Source organism: Cygnus atratus, chromosome 5, assembly GCF_013377495.2.
Source record: "Cygnus atratus isolate AKBS03 ecotype Queensland, Australia chromosome 5, CAtr_DNAZoo_HiC_assembly, whole genome shotgun sequence".
Lineage (NCBI taxonomy): Eukaryota > Metazoa > Chordata > Aves > Anseriformes > Anatidae > Cygnus > Cygnus atratus.
Window position 1 is genome coordinate 18,894,623 of NC_066366.1, and position 20,267 is coordinate 18,914,889.

The window sequence follows — 20,267 nt, forward strand, 5'->3', positions numbered from 1 at the left end:
GGAGACATGACTGCCAGCTGTGCTTCTTGCGGCCTAGCCCTTTCCATGGTTGTAGCAACTCAGCCAGTCCAACTGCTGCATCTCCAGCCAGGTAATTAGCACAAAGCCCCTGCATACTCCATAATTATTTAGTAGGAGACTCCATCTTAAGGGACTCCATCATACATTTGCCTTAATCCAAACTATTCAACAAACACTTTTTAAAAAGTCAGTGCTACGTAAAAAGGAATTAGGTTAAATTGAATGATCTTACTTAAACTGAAGGAAAAAAAAAGCATTATGAAGGTCTGGTTATTTTTATGTGGATAGTCTGCAAGGGAGAACCATGCAACTCAGAGCCCCTGTAGAAATCCTGCAGCAGAAAGATACACAGCTATCACCTCCTCGCACCCTCAAGGACACAAACAGTTACACAACAAGCAGTCCAAACTCGCTTCAACCAAATTTTGACTTTTGTTTCTGTTTTTTCTTCTGAGTATGTCAAGTCATTATCTTCAGTTGAATGACATTTTTCACCTAAAATCCACACAAAGTAAAGAAGTATATGTGAAGGGAAAGTTGAGTCACATTTCACTCACATTACTCACTGAACGCATACTGATATTTATTCAGAACTGTTTAAATTGTGCTTAGAGGATGTTATGCACAAGGTACGCAGGCTGAAGTTACTACACTGCTTTACTCACAACACCTTGATCCTCTCTCTGATCATTGCCTGATTCACAGTTCTACACAGCTGGAAGCTTTTATGATAATTTCTCCCCTGCCTCAGTGAACTAGAGAAGAATTTACTGTGTCTGTACATTTGAATATTCTGGTACTTAAGCCATGAAATACCTTGCAAAACTGAGGAACAAAATTTCACAGGTCTTCATGAACTGTGCCATCAGCAGCTTTACCCTACAGCAATACAACACAACTGAAGAACTACCTATGTCAACCAGAGAATGCTATTTTAGTGAACTAAGAGCTTTGTTACTGCCAAGTTTTCTTACAGTTAGTAACACAGTAGCTTACATTGCTACCTTCCTTCATCAGGAGGGAAGAAGGGAGCAGAAGGGAGCAGTGAAGACAAGCTCTATCAGGCTAGGCAGACTTGTACTAGAGGTTACACTAGCGACCCCTGAATACCTGTTCATACACACTTCACAGGACAAGGTTCAGAATGACTGATGCTAGCAAAATACCGAATTACTTGTCATTGCTCATTCTAGAATCCTCACATGCTATTTACTGCACTTTACTAGTAAAGTGCACTCAGAAAGCATTACGTACTTTTTTTTTTTTTTTTTTTTTAAGACTGCAATGATTGCTGTGGTACCCAAAGTATATTCTCTGATTAATTTCTCTTCTTCGCAATGTTTTCTGCAATTCCTTATTGCATTTATGACAGCCTGTTTAATACTAGCAGTGAGGTGAACGAAACCTCCTTCATGCTTGAAGCAGATTGGAATGTGCAGTTGGCAATGAGGTTCTACAGGAGCTTCAACAATTGGTTTTTGTTTCTTTTTTTTTTTTTAAACACCTTTTGAAGTTTTCACTCACTGCAAACTAACGAAAGTCTGATGAGAGCTTCTACTTTCATCAGTGAAAAATTGACAACATTTTGCAAACAAACTGAAGTTTGCCCATCAGCCAAAACAAGTTAAAAAAACAACAGGTATTGTAGCTTGAAGTTATGTTGCTGAAAGCACTGAATTTCTACATTAGTGTGGCTGCAGCAAAGTTTCCAGTCAGGCATTAACCTCATGATGACAGAATAACATAGGCAAAATAATTATTAGTATATCTATAGGAAAGGCCTCATGATGACCTGTCCTGTCTAAATATTAAGTAAAAATATTTAGGTGCAGAAAAAACCTTCAGAAACAGCGAGAATCGGTACTGAAGTCTCAGTACAGAAGCCTGAGACTCAGAGACAGCTCAGAGCTTCCAGCAGAGCAGCTTTGCAGAAGTGGCAGGGAAGTTTGGAATCTGTTCAACTCTTTTAGTCAGTTCAGGCCAACTACAACAGGTTGGTGGGGATGTTCCAGAAGAATACAAAGTCAGTCTGACTACAAGCTCAAGCATAGTTATAGCTTCAGAAACAAAAGGCATGTCAGTATCAAAACAAAATCATAGCTGGGAATTAAGCCATTATTTGCTACATTAAGATTATCAGACAAGTTGACTAGTGAAGTGGTTTGAAATGGGGAGAACATCTCTTTGCACTGATGACTATAATCTAACTAGTCAATTTTAACTATGAAATTCTTCCTAAATAGTACATATTTTGTTATCAGAGTCACATAAGCTTTTCTCAGGTTTTTATATGCCTCTAAATATAAGAAAGGATGTTTTTGTTCTGTCAGCAAGAGCTGCTAAGCAGATATAGGTCGGTAATATTGGTGGTAGGGGGACGGTTGGGCTGGATGATTTTGGAGGTCTTTTCCAACCTTAATGATTCTGTGATCTATAGTTGTCAGAGGGACAAAATACAACCTCTCAAGTTTGCACATTCCACGTTAAGACTAAATGTTGCATTGGAATTGGCTTGTCCCTGCCAGTTTATGATACTCTTGTCAGGACTTCCCAACTGTGACTGGGAGCAGTCTCCGTGACACACACTTTTTGTCTGTTAATCTTTCAGCTGAGGGATTTCTGCAGTCTGTCTGCAACGATCTAGAAGTTAATGCTCTTAGTATAAACTCATCTAAACTTCCATTACAATACAAGGTGAAAGATGAATACTATTCTAGGGTGACTCAGTTAGTAGAGGGGCAAAAGGCACCTTCATACAGAGTCTAAAAATCTGTTCTCTTCTTGACTAAACTTCTAAAGCCAGGTACAACTAATTCACCTGTCTTCTATCTAGGTGAATTCAAGGTCTTCCATAAGGAGAGCCTGCCTCATGTAGAGACAGAACTGGACCTCTTGAGGGTATGCTCTAGCAATAAGGGAGGTATTATTTGTATTTAGTTTGTATGTATACTTACTGACCTATGAGCTATGGTCCACAGTTGAGCGACCAAAGGCTCAGCATGCTAGGCCTTGACATCCAAATGTCAAGAGGGCTCACAGAGCAAGCAGAACAGAAAAACAGCAAAGCAGTAATTCACCCAAGTCATCAATAGCAGAACATTTTTTTTCAACCAGTAGGAGTCAGGTAAGACATCTCTAGCTCTAGCACATAGACCAATTATGCCTGACAATTTCAGGCATAATAGGCTCTTCTACTTTGGTTTCATTCAGGCTCTTCTACTTCGGAAAACATAATATTCTCCACACAAAGCAGCTCTCCGAAAATACAAGCTGAAATACATAGATTTTCCCCTTATTAATATCACCAATTCTTTTATTGGAAGTGAACAATTCTATGTATAAGGAAAGGCTGTAGCACTGATTTCTTTTTTTGTATTTTTTCTTTTCTTTTTTTTTTTTCCTGTGCCATGATATTAGAAGAACCCAGAGAGGAATCAGAGGAGGTTTCAAGTAAAGCTTTCCCAAACAGATGTTAGAAAAATTTCAAGAAACATTAGAACACCTAGGCCCTGAGGTGAGTCTAGTTAAAAATCTAGAGCTTCCAGTGAGTAGATAACTAGCTGATTATACTATCATATACAATAAGTTGAGTCACTTTCAAAAAAAATGCAGAAGTAAGAAAACTATAACCCATTAAGTCTGTGGAAAACACTAAGCCAAAACAAGAGTTGGTATATGTCACCTTCAGCGATCTTCACCATCTCTGCCGCATGCAAGACCATTTAAATTACTCCAGTTTTAGGCCAGTTCAGGAAAAGTTGGAACAGAATCAATAGAATTCTCAGATTCATATTTACTCTTGTTAGGGATGTAGAATGTGGTGCTCTGACAGAGAAGAAATTAGTACCTTCACATGTGCACTGCAAGGCACATCTAGAATAGGACTTGGCTGGGACTCCCTTAAGGAATTTTTGCCTCTCAGCAAACATCTTTAAATGACACAAGCTTAAGTTTCAGTGATGTTTTCACTCTCCCCTCCCATCAAGCACAGTCAACAGTACATGACAATTCACAAAAAAATACATATACACACATGCATTTATATAATAACCTCTGCCATAGGAATTGAGTAAATGCAATGACTTTTCAAGGGAAGAAAGGAAGGTTTTCATATTCACCTTCCTATGCCGTAAAATTATTTTTCCACTTCCTTTTCACAGCAAAGCATCTATCTAACACTGATGTTGGTTTGATTTTTGGCAGAAGTAGCAAGCTTTGTATAGTCTGTTCTAGAGCTTGTTTTTCCCATCATTTAATCCAAGATAAACTGTATAAACTTGTGTCCATTCTCCAGTCAGTGACCAGTAGACATCGCCTTCGCACACACTGAACAACCAGCACATAGCTCAAGGGTCTACTAAACACTTGTTTACAAGATTAACAGCCATTTTTGTTAGTTCCAACTTTATGATCTCATTACCAAGTAAAAGCATAAAATGGTGGCATTTTAATAAAGCAGTTTAATCTCCAAGCAAGATTTATACTAGACACAGTATGTCTTGCAGATAGAGGCTGAATTTAGCTCAAAACAGGTTAAGAAGTTACTGTACATGTTTAATAAATGAACCACAGAAGTTTCATGTTACTTCGTCTGTCAATTCATTTCACTTTGCCATACCTCCTTATGAGATGTAACACTTAAAAAAAAAAAAAAACAAACAGATTTTTATGAAGTTCAGGAAAGTTACTTCAGGCTTTGGTAATGCAATAAGCATTCCAAATAGAAACATTAGTCTAGGTCAAAATAGAAAAATGAAGGTAAAAAAGCCTTAATCCAAAATCAGTAAGTTCTGAAGCCACATATATGAACTCCACGCTGCAATGCCTTATCTAGGTGCACACACAGCCCCATATCTATTTAAACAGAATGTTTACCATAGCCACTTCTGCTGGAATTTCATTCAAAAACATCTTAACTACCCCTCAAAATCTTTAAAATTTGAGGCCACATACGAAACTTGAACACACTTATAGCATGAGTATTAATATGCATTGCTTAAGAAGTGAACTGTTGCCTCTTGGAATGCAAGAGGATGAAATTAGTCATTGCATGTATTTTGTTTCATATGAATAACCTTTAATGCTGTTACTTATAGGAGTGGTCAAGACATATGACCTCATCAACTACACATTTTTATCTTAAGTTTTCCAGAAGACAACTTAATACATTACTTCCCTAAGTGGTTGGGAGTGGGAGGATGGTTGAACATGTACTGTTTTAGTAAAAATAATTACACCCACTCATGTTTTCTCAAACTAGTTTGTGGCCTCCTGCAAGAAAACAGGTAAAGTAGTCACATGGTTCGGTGGCAAAGTATTAGGTTTGTGAACACTATCTCAGCTCTTTGATAGAGGAGGGAGTTTTCTTCCCTTATGGGTGAGTCACAGGACTGCAAAGAAGCTCTGTGCTTAAGAGAACACCTTCAGTAGCTATTTTAACACCCTGCATTAGCATTTTGCTTATGTCCTCAGCTGACAAAAAATCTGAACGTGTAAAAGCAAAACAAAAACCCATACAAAAATGTCATGAGGAAAGCAAACACTGCAGTTTAAAACAGTCAAGTCACTTACCTTTAAATTTTGACCGAATGTTTGCTAGTTCTTTATTTATTCTCTTTATCTCTGCTTCTTTGCTTTTGCCTGAAATCAAAAGAACATACATCAGGATACAGTGTCTCAAACAGCTCTCTGTCAACCCCAAGGTTCTTTCCACCCAATCATGTTGCATGAACATAAAAACATCAGGAGGAATTATTGCTCCCCCCCTGCCCATAGCAGCATTAGGACTAGATGAAGGGAAACATCACAGAGGTAACTTCAGCATTGCTTTATTGGGGAATCTGAGAAGCTAACAACGTCTCTATGTTTCAAAAAGTTTCACTTGCAGACTTTAACTATATGAGACTTTCATACTGTCTAATCCGAGATGCCTTTATTACTGACTTGCACAAAACACCTCAATTCCTGTATTCTTTGGAGTAAAACGGGAAGAGAAAACAGAATGACTTCTGATTTGATTACTAGGCTGACAGTGCTCTTCAAGAAAGAATCATAGAATCGCAGAATGGTATGAAAGAGAAACGAATCTTCCTAAACAACTTCTCTTGCTCCTCAGCTTAAGGAGTCAATTTACTGTTTCTCTATTGAATGGTCATTCAAGCAGCTCTCAAAAGAACACCTTTACGTTCTTAACTGGCATTAAAAAGGAAAAGTAATAAAACTATGAGCTCCACAAAGACTGAAAGACCTCAGACAGAAGGGATACATGCTTAAAGTTTACTAGACTTCTGATATATCCCAGAAAAGTCACCTTAGAAAACAGAAGTATTTACAACTCCCATTTTCTTAGATGTCTTTACCACCTTCTTAACAATTTATATTCCATAGCAACTTCTGATTGCAAGGACAGGTATTAGGTTTTACAGTGCCGAGTTTAATAACCACAGAAATAAGTTGCAGTTTCAATCCTGTTGATGCAAGCTTGTCCAGGTAATACTTACATTATCCAAACCAAACAAGTTTATTACTTGTTAGCATTTTGTCTTTCAGCGACAGATTCTACAATGGCCTGGGTCAGTTATCTCCTATCAAAGTGAGCATGGTAGGATAAAGCATCCAACTCAGGTATCATATACAATTGCCTGAAGCTTGAGGGAAGCAAATGAAGCCCATTCCAGCAACGCAGAATCTGGACATCTAGTTGGGTTGCAAATTCAGACCCGTATGGAATTGACTTTCTAACAGTTTCCAAAACATCTCAAGTGGCCAGCAGAAAAAGGCATCTGCCTTTACTCTCTACCAAGTGTATTTGGCTACAAGGTTGCATATCAAAGTTCCTGTCCGGGCATGAAAGTGATCCAATTAGATCTGCAGGGGGGATCGGATGCCCCACTGTGGCAAATCCCTTTCCCCACCACCTCTCTGATCACAACCGCAGCCATGTCCGTGCAGAGAGGGTACATGACAAGGCTTGAAGAGATCAGGACCAGCACTCCACGACACCTTCAGGCTCATCCCTTTCTTCCACATAAGCAGAACAACAACTCCCAGCATTTAAACATCGTACTACATTTGCATGTCCAAACTTCCCATGCCACCCAATGATTTTCTCACCCTTTCCCATTCCAAAGATGATCTGGCAGCAGGATGCCTCTGTTTGGATCATGAAGTTTAACCAGTTTTCACCAATATTTCATGCAACAGTTTTCTTCAAATTAAACGTGGCCTAAAAATAAGCTGGTTTTAAAGCAGTAACACTACTCTCTGCATAAACGGACACCAACTGATAGAATCTAAAGCTTAAAGTGTTTTCTACCACAGATTTTAGATTTGTCTTAATTGGATTAGATTATTTGTTCTGTGCACATGCTAGAGATAACCAGGTGTTCACGTCTAAGATACTTGTCAGCATTAGGAATTCACTACCAGACAGAAGCAAGTCTTTTGTAACATATGCCAAAAGGATGCAAGTGTTAATGTAAATAAAAAGCGTTCCAAGTTTCCTAAGCTACCTTCAATCAGCACTTTTTCAGACCTGAAAATACTTCCGTGATTTTCAGCAATTCATCTGTTCCAGTATAATAATAATAAAAAAAAAAAGAGGATAAAGTTTTAATTTCTAAAGCTACCAATTTCTTTCCCCCCTTTACCAAGCAAATGGCATATCTCATTTTAAAATGTTACCATTGAGTCCAGAGACTGTGTACTTCAGTTAGATAAACTGGTCAGAGAACACTGACCTCAGTCGGGGATATTTTCAAGTTAGTGAACTTGAATAGAATATTTAATTACCTCAGTTTGGAAGCTATGTCCTGGCTCTGTCTTTAGGCTCTGTCCGCAGGTATAAACACTGCAATAGTTACTCTGAATTATTAGCAATTGTTTCTCTAGCCTCAGGAAGTGTGGCAATAATCACTGAGATTTAAAATGGGGAGGGAGGGAAGAAACATGACAAGTACGTAAGTCTCATACAGCTTTTTTAAACCCAAAACAAAATCATGGCTTTAAAAAAAAAAAAAAAAACCTCTCTATCCATTACACTCACACATTATCAGTTACTGCTAGAAACTGTGTTCTTTGTGTCCTAAGCAAGCAATAGAGTATTGAGGGAAGCTAGACTAAAATACTTTAGGAATCTGTGAAGTCAGCACCCTTTGGTAGAAGCAGATTGCAGCCTCAGCAAAAGAATAAACAAAATCCCCCACACACAGCTGGAACGGTGAGCTGTCAGGAAGACCCACACTGAACAACAACCTCAGGTCTGAAGTTTTAGTTTCATTGGAAGCTAAGAATTTGCATAGCACGTGAACAGAAAAACAGCCTGTTTTTAGTAATTCCTCCAGGCCGTTCTATTTTGAACGCGCTATGTAATCTCATCTAGACCTTGACAAAACACCAATACCATAGCAACCAGATGGTGATAAAAACTTAACTCCCCATACTGGAGCCCCGGCTTGGATGATTAAGTCCTAAGGTGCCTCCTTACCACATTGATTTCACCCATAAAGCATCTGGAAGTAAAGGAATTACTTCATGTCTTCGGAGTTTCATTTAGCAGGCTGTTGGAAGCTTGTCTAGAGTGAGCTGTGCAGAGTGCAGCAAGCAGACTCACTAACTGCTTCTTCAGTCAAAGCTGCTACTTTTACAGCTACTCAGAAAGTCACCTTTGGGATTATTAAGATCAACAAAGCTGCTGTTAGCTGAAGAACATGAGTAAAAGAAAAATTTATTTTTTTTAGTCTCCCAAAGTTCACTTTGCACTTAAGTAGTGCAACTAAAATGGCGTAAATAACTTTTAAGCTAATGAATTAATTTCATTGTCATCCATTCCAAAGTCAAGCAAAAGATCCTCTCAATGTCAACATTAAAGTTAAAATTAAGCTGAAATATCTTAAAAAAAAAAGACCAAAAAAAAAACAAACCAAAACACAAGCATACCATTTCCTGAAGCCTCCAGCAGTTACACTGCACAGTAATCTTATTCAAGCTTAACTTACTGTTCTTATAAGAGGATGACAAAGCAAAATAAAACCTCACAGCGGCAGGTAGCTTCAGTTTGTTAGATGTATAAAGAAAAGAAGAAAAAACAACAAACAACAAAAAAGCAAAACTAGCATCAATTTTAGCTAGATCTTCCTTTTCCACTAAGCAGGAAGCTAGATCTTCCCTCTCCATTAAACAAAACATGTTTAACCAACAAGTTTTCCTCATGTTACTCAGAAACAGTAACAGTGAAGAATTTCTACATTATTTACTTTTGCCATGCCTAGAAATACTTCAGCTTCCTTAACGATGGTCAAAAATGAAGATAAAACCACTGCTGACAACAGTTGAAGAATTTCTGTACTGCAGAACTAGAAGCTTGCATTTCAAAGCTTGCAAGGGCAATTGCTCCATCTGTCTCATCTCCAGTCTGTTAAGCAGCTTCCCATTTGAAGAAATTACCTGAGCTGTATTCCGACACAGTATGCCATAGCCAAGCCACTCAACTTACAGGGACTTCTCAAAGGTAACGTCATGTGTATAAACTGATGGGTAGGGCAGTAGTTAAGTTGGAACACACGACCATGTTCCGCATGAATTCAGGCCACATCCTCCTCACTTTCATTTATTCTGGCTTTTTCAAGTCTAATAAGATGATAATTAAATATCCATAGCAAGTTATTAAAAGAGGTGACTTCAAATTGCTACGTTTTAGCCAATTACTCTGAAGAAGGCAGTCACAGGTGTATGATTGCTGTCAGCCTTCTCCAAGACAAGTACCTGAGCAAATGGGTACCCAGCCACAACATGGGCCCCGGCGCTCAGCAAGCGATTACTTCATAGCTGGCAGATCGCCATGCTTCAGGCTCCACTGTGCTGCCTGCTGCCTTCATTAGGCAAGGTAAATTTAGCCTGCGCTGTACTCTTATCTTTAATTATCATCTTGTTCAACAAAGATATACTAGTGAACATCAAAAGTCATCCAGCTCTTCAGGGAACCAGTTGCTATCCTTAACCTCCAGGTAATCCAGGCTCCAGGCAGAGCTTCAGGAAGTACTGCATGAACAACATCACCGGACCTAAGCTGGGAATTCTGCATTAAAATCCACAGAAGAATGAGAAAACAGAAAAGTTACACCAAAGGGATTGTTGAGGCTGCTCACTTGAAGAGAACAGTTTAGACATATTCTAATACTAACTTGGCAGAAGGACTGAAAGACTAAGCAAGTACTTCAAGGGTGGAATTAGTGGGCTACTTGTGGCTCATTTAAACAGTGACCTGCTCCAGCAGGATTAACTTGTTGCTGCTCTCACGATAAACTGCCTAAGCCAAGACTGATGCCCAAAGTGCATCCATGGTGATCAGACAGAACAGTAACCAGTTCTCAGCTTTTAGACAAACAAACCATTTAGCATATTTCTGACCAAATGCATGCATTTCTTTCCCAAAGGAGCAGAGAAGCACTTGTTCTATACAAGTCTACCCAAACACTGAGGAGAGTGGATTTCTGCAGGCAAGATTTTATTAAAAGACAGGTGCGCTGACAATGTGTACAGCAAAAGATTTGCTTTACAAAGGTTTAGATATTTCCAGTACTCACCTGGCTCTGATTTGTTCATGGCCAGCAGCCAGCATAATTAAGCCCACCCTCTAATTGGTTTATTTTGAATTCATGCACAGGTCAGAACTGTTACATGGTGTTGTTTCTTAGCCTTAATTGCCCTATGGCCATCTGATGATCCTATGATTATAGCTGTGCCATTATTAGTGTGAAGAGCTATAGAGCACACTGGGTAGGAGGCTTGATTACCATGACAAAGAGCTCGCCAGCATTCTGTCATGCTTCTTGAAGGTAAGTAGCATTGGTTTCTATTTGTGGCACTGCCATTTGTCCAACAGAACACGTTGCTCTGTTCATATTCAATTATTGAACAGGCTTTGAAGACATGACAAGTTGAGTTTTCTGTTTAGGAAAGCAGCACCACAAATACCATCAAGGCTAAGAGCAGCAGCTTTTTCCCCTCCAAACTCTAGAGGCCAAGAACATCTATTTGAGAAGAACACATAAGTTCTTACTCAAAACAGATCCTCCATTTTGAAGTTCTTCCAGAACTGTTAGATGCTTAAAAGAGTTACAAATCTGTCATTGTTTTCCAAACATAAGAACTTAGAATCATAGAATGGTTTGGGTTGGAAGGGACCTTAAAGACCACCCAGTTCCAACCCCCTGCCATGGGCAGGGTCACCTCCCAGCAGCCCAGGTTGCCCAAAGCCCCATCCAACCTGGCCTTCAGCACTTCCAGGGATGGGGCATCCACAGCTTCTCTGGGCAACCTGTTCCAGTGCCTCACCACCCTCAGGGTAAATAATTTAGATTAGATATTTCGGAAAAAAATTATCCTCTTTTAGTTTAAAACCATTCCTCCTTGTCCTATTACTACACTCCCTGACAAAGAGTCAGGGAGTGACTCAGCTCCCTCAGCCTGTCTTCACAGGAGAGGTGCTCCAGCCCCTTGATCATCTTTGTGTCTCTCCTCTGGACTCGTTCTAATACTTCCACGTCCTCCTTGTGCTGGGGGCCCCAGAGCTGAACACAGGGCTCCAGGTGGAGTCTCATGAGAGCGAAGCAGAGGAGCAGAATCCCCTCCCTCTCCCTGCTGGCCCTGCTGCTTTTGGTGCAGCCCAGGACACGGTTGGCTTTCTGGGCTGCAAGCACATGCTGCTGGCTCATGTTGAGCTTCTTGTCAACATCCTCTCCCCAAGTCCTTCTCCTCAGTGCTGCTCTCAATCCATTCTCCGCCCAGCCTGGATTTGTGCTTGGAATTGCCTGGTCCCAGGCGCAGTACCTTGCACTTGGCTTTGCTGAACATCATGAGGTTACACAGCCCCATCTCTCAGGCCTGCCCAGGTCCCTCTGGATGGTATCCCTTCCCTCCAGCATACCGACCGCATCACACAGCTTGGTGTCATCGGCAAACATGCTGAGGGTGCGCTTGATCCCACTGCCCATGTCACTGACAAAGACGTTAAACATCTGTTAGGTTTTCAGTAGCCTCTACATTAGGAACATCTAAGCTGATTGGTGAGTTAGGTGGGAGAGATTCCGCAGACAAACTGCGATAAGCCTCCCTTCAGCACAATATGTTGATGGAGTTTCATAATCAGTTTGGTCCAAGGCTATTCTTCTTAAAAGACAACAACTCCAGACCATTCCTTGGCACTGCTCTCCCCCTGCACACACATTCCTGCTACTACCTTGTACTGCTGCAGGTCAGGAGAACTAGGGAGCCAATACTGCCGAAAGCAAGCTGTTTATTTAGTGTCCCAGTAGTAAGTCTTATCAGCTTTACCACAAGAGATAATGCCAGCAGAAGGGAGCAGAATACATGACCAGGCAGAGAGCAAGTTCACCACATTCACCATCTGAACACACTTTAGGCAGCTTAAAGCAATCAGATTATCCACTTGCCTTTCCTATTGCTAAAAAAAGCTTACAAGCATGATGCTAAGACTACACCGTATTCTTAAACCCTGCTCTGTCAGAGGATGGAGACAGAAACTGGTTGAAAGAGAGGGCCCAAATCAAAACAACCACTAGTACCTCTGCAGTAAAAACCATGCAAATACAGGAAAATGTTCATGTAAAACTAATGACAGCACTTACTCTTGCTTTTGTGATGAAGCTTCTATAGTACTTGCATGTCCGTATACTACACTATTATTTTTACGTGCCAGCAGAGTCAGGTTATAGCTCTATAGTATAGATTAGACATCTCCCATGCAGATCATTTACTGCATTTCATGGAGCAAAACATCAAATTCATCCTCCACCTCCCCCTAATCTCCAAGGCAGCTGGTTATTTAGCACCGAAGGTGAGAGTGCTGAAAGGCAGCACGTCACTGGGCAGTGCAGCAGAGTGGTCTGCTTGCTGTATGCCTGCAGGAATCCTTCCATTCGGCTAAACTATCAGGAGTTAATTACAGGTCCACTCGAGTATGTCTGGAGGAGGATGCTGGTGCTATCGTTTACAAACTCACCGTGAAACTAATCCAAAGCAATGAGTATAAGATACCATACCTTTGCAAAATGTTAGTGTGGCTCCAGTTTTGTTCAAAAATCAAACAGTACAAGGCTGCAGAACAACAAGCATTTTGCTTAATGATTGTTAACATCCTGATATGAACAAAAATGTAAGTACATGCTGTCCTTTCACAAGACATATTTGATCAGAGGGAAACAAAAAAGTGTCTGTCCGTTCTCTCTTCCTTGCCTCCAGCCCCCACAAAAACAACAATTTGGAATGGCACAGAGACAACTGAGGGCTGCTGTGCCTTGGGACATCCTGATGCAATTAGGTATCCATTGCTGCAGACGAAGAGATCAGTGACCTAGTGATCACACTTAAGACCTCTATAGACCTCACATTTCCAAGACATTGCACAACCAGTGAACTGAGATTCACAGAAATGACTTCTTCCTCCAGTATGTTGCTGGAGGCTGGTCACTATAACAACGCTTCTAGTGAAACAGCAGGGAGTCACAGGCTTTACTGTAATCCAGTAATCTATTAACTCCTTGTCCTCCTAAGGAAAGGGAAATAAATGCGAGAGAGAACACAGCAGCTTCCAAAACCCATCAATTCAGATACTCTTAACTGATGTAATTTAATCATTTTAAGCGTTGCCATGGATGTTTTTTTATAACCAGGCATCACATGTTAGAAAACCAACGTAGGAGGGTCATGCACTAAGACCAGATTTTACCCCAAATGAAGTGAAAGCTTACTGAAAGCTCATATCTTAGCGACTTGATGAAGACTGAAGCATCTATTTGACAGTTCAGTTGACAAAAAGACCTTGACTCGTATGAAAAGAAGCTTCAGGCTAAGATGATATACAAAAGCAGAAGCACAACATTAGACTGGCACTGGAAAGCAGCTCTTCCTCCTTCCTTGACTGATCAGCATTTCAGTGGCCATTTCCTTGAATGATATTTTCAAACTGCTGTTACACTCCCTTCACCAGGGTAAGGCAGCATTTGCACTGAGGTAATTCAAGGCACTGCGGACTCTTCTTCACCTCAGTTCATGTTCAAACAATAGAGCAGTTTGAGGCTCATTCAAATTCCCCTCGTTTCACTGTCACATCTAACCTGGACTATATCCTACGCAAGCTCATTAACTGATGCAGCTAACGCCATATTCTCTGCAGCAGTCCTCAACCTCCTCTTACCAGTCCTGATGGGCAGCCTTCATCCAAAGTATCTCCAATTCAGCAGTCGTTATACCATTCCATTGACTCTAACGGAGTGGTTGGATGTTAACATGAAAGATCCTAGCTCTTTACTACCTCTCATCTATTAATTATCATTTCCACCTACTTTTCTCAGTCAAACGTACACAAATTCAACAGTGCAAAAAAAATCAAAAAGAAAAGAGTTCAGTGCAAGAAGCAGAAGAAAGCCACGTGCAGAATTTTTGTTTTGTTTTACACACCCCCCTCAGATTAATCTCATGTTAATTGTGCTTTTCCTTAGATTACTCTCCTGCAAATAGTTGCAAGTGATGCAAAACCTAGTGCTTCTCATAGCTCTGAGCAGCACCCTCTCCTAGGGTCTTCTTTGGCCAGACAGTGACAAGGAAGTGCCTGTATTTGACAGGGAAGTGTCTGTATAGGAAGAGTGGCCACAGCCTCCCAAGACAAATAGGACAGACGGCAAATCGATAACACTTGCCTTCAAATTTCTTCCAAGAGATAAGTAGTCTGCACATACACAGAAAAGTCCTTGACTGTCTACAGAAGTAATACAAGTCCTACTTTAGAATTATACCCCCTGCAGTTAAGAACCTACACCTCAGAGGAGCATGTAGGGGCTTTAGTCCACACCCTGAAAGCCACATTACTGATACAGCATCAAAACAGGCCCTATGTGCCCAACTCACCCTATGTGAAGTTTCTTTCACTGTGTAGCTGCTCTCAACAAGAACAAACTCTAATCTTTAAGCTCATGTGCATGCCCCTCTCACACACATGCGTAGGGCACTTCGTTATCCACTGTCCACTCAAAAGGGTACGACCAATTTCACAAACCAGCCTTTTTTTAACCCCACACGCCTACCTACTGAAGTAAGACTTCAAGAGGTCTGAACACTTCCCCTGCCTAGCACAAATTAGAAATAATGCGTTAAATTCTATAAGAGATAGTTATACGTTTAATATATCTGTTAGGCTTTATTTAAGGAAAATATATAGCCCAAGGAGAAAGGAACGGTACCTTGGTACAGAAGAACAGATCCCGAAATATTTTGAGAACTAAACTAAAGGAATCCCCCTTCCCTCTGTCCAACTTTTACAGTACCACTGAAAATGTAAGACAGTTATTGAAAGTAGGGAGTGAAAACAAGAACTGCCTTGTCCTACAAACCTGGGGCAAAAGCACCTTTTGCCTCTGTGTAGGCCCATTTCATCAGCCCAAGAGTAGATGACTTTGTAATTTTACAGTGGAGGATTGGATTACCAGTAGTATCTTTAATACTATAACAGAAAGTAGTTCTACACCACCGCAAGCTCTCCTAGTTTTCCTGGTGAATGGCAGATAAGACTGCTGTTGCAACAGAACTGCTTGAGTGACAGATGACTTAGAACTTCATCAGCAGATAAGCATAAAGCACAAAAAAGAAAACAGACTTGTGATGATGCATCTAGCTGTTTAATCAGCAAAGACAGCTAAAGAGTTTATAAAGCACCATCTTGCCTTAACGAGATCACTTTAGCAACTCCCCAGTACATGCACACACAAAAAAGATTTAGCATATTTGAGCTAAAAACAACCATTTCTTAGAGGACTCCATATGCTTGTATGCATAACGCATGCAGGTTTTGTTGGGTTTCAGCTCAAGACACTTCCAAGCAGTGACAAGGGCTCTTCCAGACTTGAGGTCTGGATGGCACTCCATCAAACCCCTGGTCAGGGCTTTACAGCTCCCCTATCACCACAATCTATTTTGCACTACAGTCCTGTCTTGCTATTTTCTCAGTAGGCCACATTAAATAGGAGTTAATTACCTGTGCTATCTCAACTACGTGCTTCAGTTCAGCTTTCAACCTTTAGTTTTCTTGTCTCTTCTCTGGGGTCTACAAAAGACAAGAGCTAAAAAACTATTTGCTGTACTATTCTATATATGTTACAAAGCCATCTGCCTGAGCAAGCTTCTAGAAAAGCCCATATCTCTACCAGCAAGCTGTCATGTTATTTTCACTTTTCTTAAAAAGTCTTTTCTCTCCACCATGCAAAAATACAAATATATGCAAAATACATGGCCTACAACAAGTTGTCCTGAAATAAGACTCTGGTACCAGAAACTGCAGAATAACTTGTTTTCTTACACTCAGGTTTTAAAAATGCACTTGATATTTGTGAAGATATGTGAAGAAAGAACATTTCATTTTGAAAATGTCAGTGAGTATTAGTGTTTCACATAGGCTAGGGCAAAGCCAAAACGTTAAGAAGCTCTTCCATTTCTTAAAAAGGTTTTGTAATTTTTGCTGTAAGTAGTACTCTTAAAAAGAAAAAAAAAAAGCTGTATAGACTTGAGAAACCAGCATATCTTAAGCAGACTTTTAAAAATCAGGTAGAAAGTCAGTCTTATGTTCAAAGTCATGGCATAGAAGCATTTCACACACAGATCAAGAAGTTTAACAGATAACCAGATAACCCAGGTGCCCAAAAACATGCTTAACTGACACAGAAGTAACAACCAACGTTTAACTACTAAATACAGACTGACAGTGTTAACTCACAACCAGCTAGAGTTGTAAGAACTGAAAGCTGCTGTTAAATATATTTTCTGAAGCCCTGTAATGGACTTGTAAAAATAGACAGGGAAGATGAGCGTGACTCCCAGATTAGTAATTTAATAAATTTGTAAGAGAATACATTGTTTAGTGCTGCAGATGCTGTACTTACAGATGACCAAGAAATAAAACTTGATGTAAGATTAAATATTTATAAAGATAGAAGGTCTAAATTTACTGAAGTCCCTCTTGAAGTGTTATGCTGTTACCTTGGAAACATGCTGTACATCCACCTAAGCAGTTAGCACATATCTACGTTTTCATTATTCAGCAACATCTATGATGCAAATTCCTTATCTGCACAAAGTATTTCAGAAAAAAGTCTTATTTATAATCTGGAAGGGTTGTAGGCAAATTAAAAACTTCAGGCACCTATGGCAAAGAGATGGGACCTATTAAAAAGGGATGAATGAGTCAAAGACAAAAATAAGACTGAAATTTAGAATACCAGCAGGTATTTGGCACATCAGTACAAGAATCAGATATTTTGTTTGATTTTCAGGCTAGAACAGAGCCTAAAAACTGCACTTGGTGTCTCGTTTCCCTCCCATCCCAGAACAGGAACATTTTCTTAGATCTCCATGTCCAAAGATCCTGTTAGCTAAGCAGCTGTTACTTTTTGTTCTTGACAAATACCTAGCTCCCCACACTGAAGTGGGAAAGATGGAACTGAAGCTAATTAATACCAGCATTTGCAAAATGCAAAGTCTCTAGAGAGTACTCTTAAGTGTATTTGGGAATCTTACTCAGCATACAACAGCCCATGGTTAGCTGGCAACACTAGGAGCTCCCTTGAGGGAAATGGTGCAGGTGCCATTGGACAGCTATTTGTAAGCTGCATAGATCACCTACCAGTGGGAACTATCAGCTCTTTCACAGCTATTTAGAAGAGGCAGTTGCCGCCTTCATCATGAAGATGAAAGATACAAAGGTATCTACAGCTTCCAATAGCTGTCTGGAAAGGGACAAAACTACCTGTATATGTTTAAACAGATAAAGCATTAACATCTTATTTGTTTCACACAGCAGGTACTTCTTCACCACTCTTGCAGACATAGAGAGCATGAGTGGTTTGCTGTCCAAGCTGGACAGACAGGTGGTTGTTCCATCTGGGTTCCTGCACTGCTTCCACAATGGCAAGCCTGTGGAGAAAACAGTAATTTGTTCTATCCTACTACCTCAAATCTTGTAATTCCATATCTATTAACATACGTTAGGTACCTAACACCTTGAATGTTTCTCTTGTTTTCAGAGAAATTTAGTAGAAGGAAATACAAGCAGAGAAATACTGACCAACTGCAAGACATAAGAGATACCTGAAGAATAAAATCATAGTACTTCTAGTGAAATGAATGGAATAAGTAATTCAAAAAGAGCTAAAACACAACAGCAACAAAGTCTTACATTATCACCAGGTGAAACTATGTTACACATGCAGCTGGCACACAACAGTGGTGTACTAGAAGATGTTCAGGAAACTGGGCCAACCAGCCAAAGCACAAGAGTGAGTCAGTAATCTTGAACTGATAAACACCGCATTTTCTATGTGCAGAAGAAGGCCTTTAAGAGTGAAGTCTGAAGAAACCTAAGGACCTGCAACTCGGTTATGAAAAAAATGCTGAGACAATGCCTTCTGTACAGAAGACTCAGGACCTTGAATTTTATGTACCAGGCTATAAATCCAAATCACCTGAATTTAGTTGAAGGAAACTGCACATTTAAGGGGTCTCATTTTATCACTCCAGTTTTCTCTGCAGTCTTTTCCGTTGCTCCTGGATAATTCTGAAGTCATCACCACAAAGCCCTCTGAAGGTGGAGACACTTCCAAGCCAGTTTGGTTATCCTAATATGAGCCTAGCTAGATCACCATAATTTTACATTAAAAAGTCTCAAATCCACTTTTATCTTTCAGACAGGAAGCCTTGATGACATTCCTTTTAAAATAGCCTCAAGTAATCCGGAGCCACACAGGTGGACAAAATATATAGCCGTTTCATCACGCCAACCACAGCGACCTTAGCCCTTCTCCAGGCAATTCTTGCCACATCACACACTTAGATCTCTGACTTCGATTAATATTAAACTGCTCTCTCATGCAGGTCCCGGGGCTGGGAAGGAAGGCAGCCGGCCCCCAGACCCACCAAGCCCTACACTTCTCCTCTCTGCCCTTTGCGCAGCCCTTCACAGAGGGTCCCCGCTCCCCTCAGGCCATGCTCCCTCAGCGATTAAAACCGAGCGGATCCCAAGAGCTGCTTTCTATCACAACAGGATTTGAAAGCAGACTGAAGCCAAGCGTAAACACACCCAGAGAAGGCCCTGCTCGCTGCCAGCCTTCCAGGGGCCTGCTTTCCTTCAGGGACATTTTGAACCGAGAGCCGGCTGCGGCTCTGAGAGGCGACCGCCGGTGCCCACCCCGGCCCCAGCCGCCTACCGCCTTCACCGCCGCCCCTTGGGAGTCCCGACGGGCTCCGAGCCCCCCGGCACCCCTTTTCCACAGGGGCCCCGGCCACAACAAAGGAACAAACCCCACACACACAAAAAAAAAAATCAAGCCGACCAGACCAAAAGATACGTAAATTAACCCCAAACCCGCAGCAGAAAGCCTTCGGCTGCCCGCCCCAAGCTCTCCCCCCCCCCGCATCTCCCGCCGCCCCCCCGGGGCGCGTCGCCATTTCGTGAGGCGGCAGAGCCGCGGGCGGCCCGCCGCCGCGGCGAGGGGGAGAGAAGGGAGCCGAGGGAAGGAGGATGAGGGAATCCCCCGACCCCGGCCCCAAAACACCCAGTAATCGCCTGGCCGGCGCGGCCCGGCCCTGCCCAACCCAGGCCCCACCGCGCCCCGGCCGCCGCTCACAGTTGCGGATATCGGAGATGAAGACGGCCAAGCCTCGCATCCCATCGCCCTTCGATACCGCCGGCATGGTGGCGAGCGATCACGGCCGCCCAGCGCCGCGTCAAAGCACCGCAACCCCACCGCCGCTTCTCCCCGCGGGGCTCCTCAGGCCGCTGCCGCCGCCTCTGCTGCGCGCAGGCGCCGCGATGGCTCCCGCTCCCCGGCGGGCTGCGGGCAGCGAGGCTCGGCCACCCCCTGGCGGACGGAGGCGGCGGGGACCCGGCCCTGCCCTCGCCCGTGTCCCCCTCACGCCCCTCTCGGCCCCTCTCGGCCCCTCTCGGCCCCCGGCCCGCAGGCGGCGGTGCCGCTGTTGGGGTGTGATTTGTCGGGCACAGCCCGTCAGGGTAAACGGGACCGGGAGCGGCCTTCTCCTGAGGCGTTGTTGTCTCCTCAGGAACGGCCTAATCCCTGCCTCACCCCCGTGCCCCCGCTGATTTTAATGATTTGTGAAGGAGGAGCATTTGGGTTTTGCCTCAGAGAATGTAACTTCTATGAGAGAAGGAGAGGGACAACAGATCT

General features: G+C 41.9%; 1 protein-coding gene across 1 annotated transcript in view; it reads right to left on the reverse strand.

The window, feature by feature from the left end:
• Positions 1-19,902, reverse strand: part of AP2A2 (adaptor related protein complex 2 subunit alpha 2) — a 48,825-nt gene extending 28,923 nt beyond the window's left edge. The window contains 2 exon segments of the mRNA XM_050711006.1: positions 5,593-5,661; positions 19,710-19,902. Of these exon segments, the coding sequence (XP_050566963.1) occupies positions 5,593-5,661; positions 19,710-19,776 (136 nt within the window). The 5' untranslated portion in view covers positions 19,777-19,902.
• Positions 19,903-20,267: the final 365 nt, after the last annotated feature.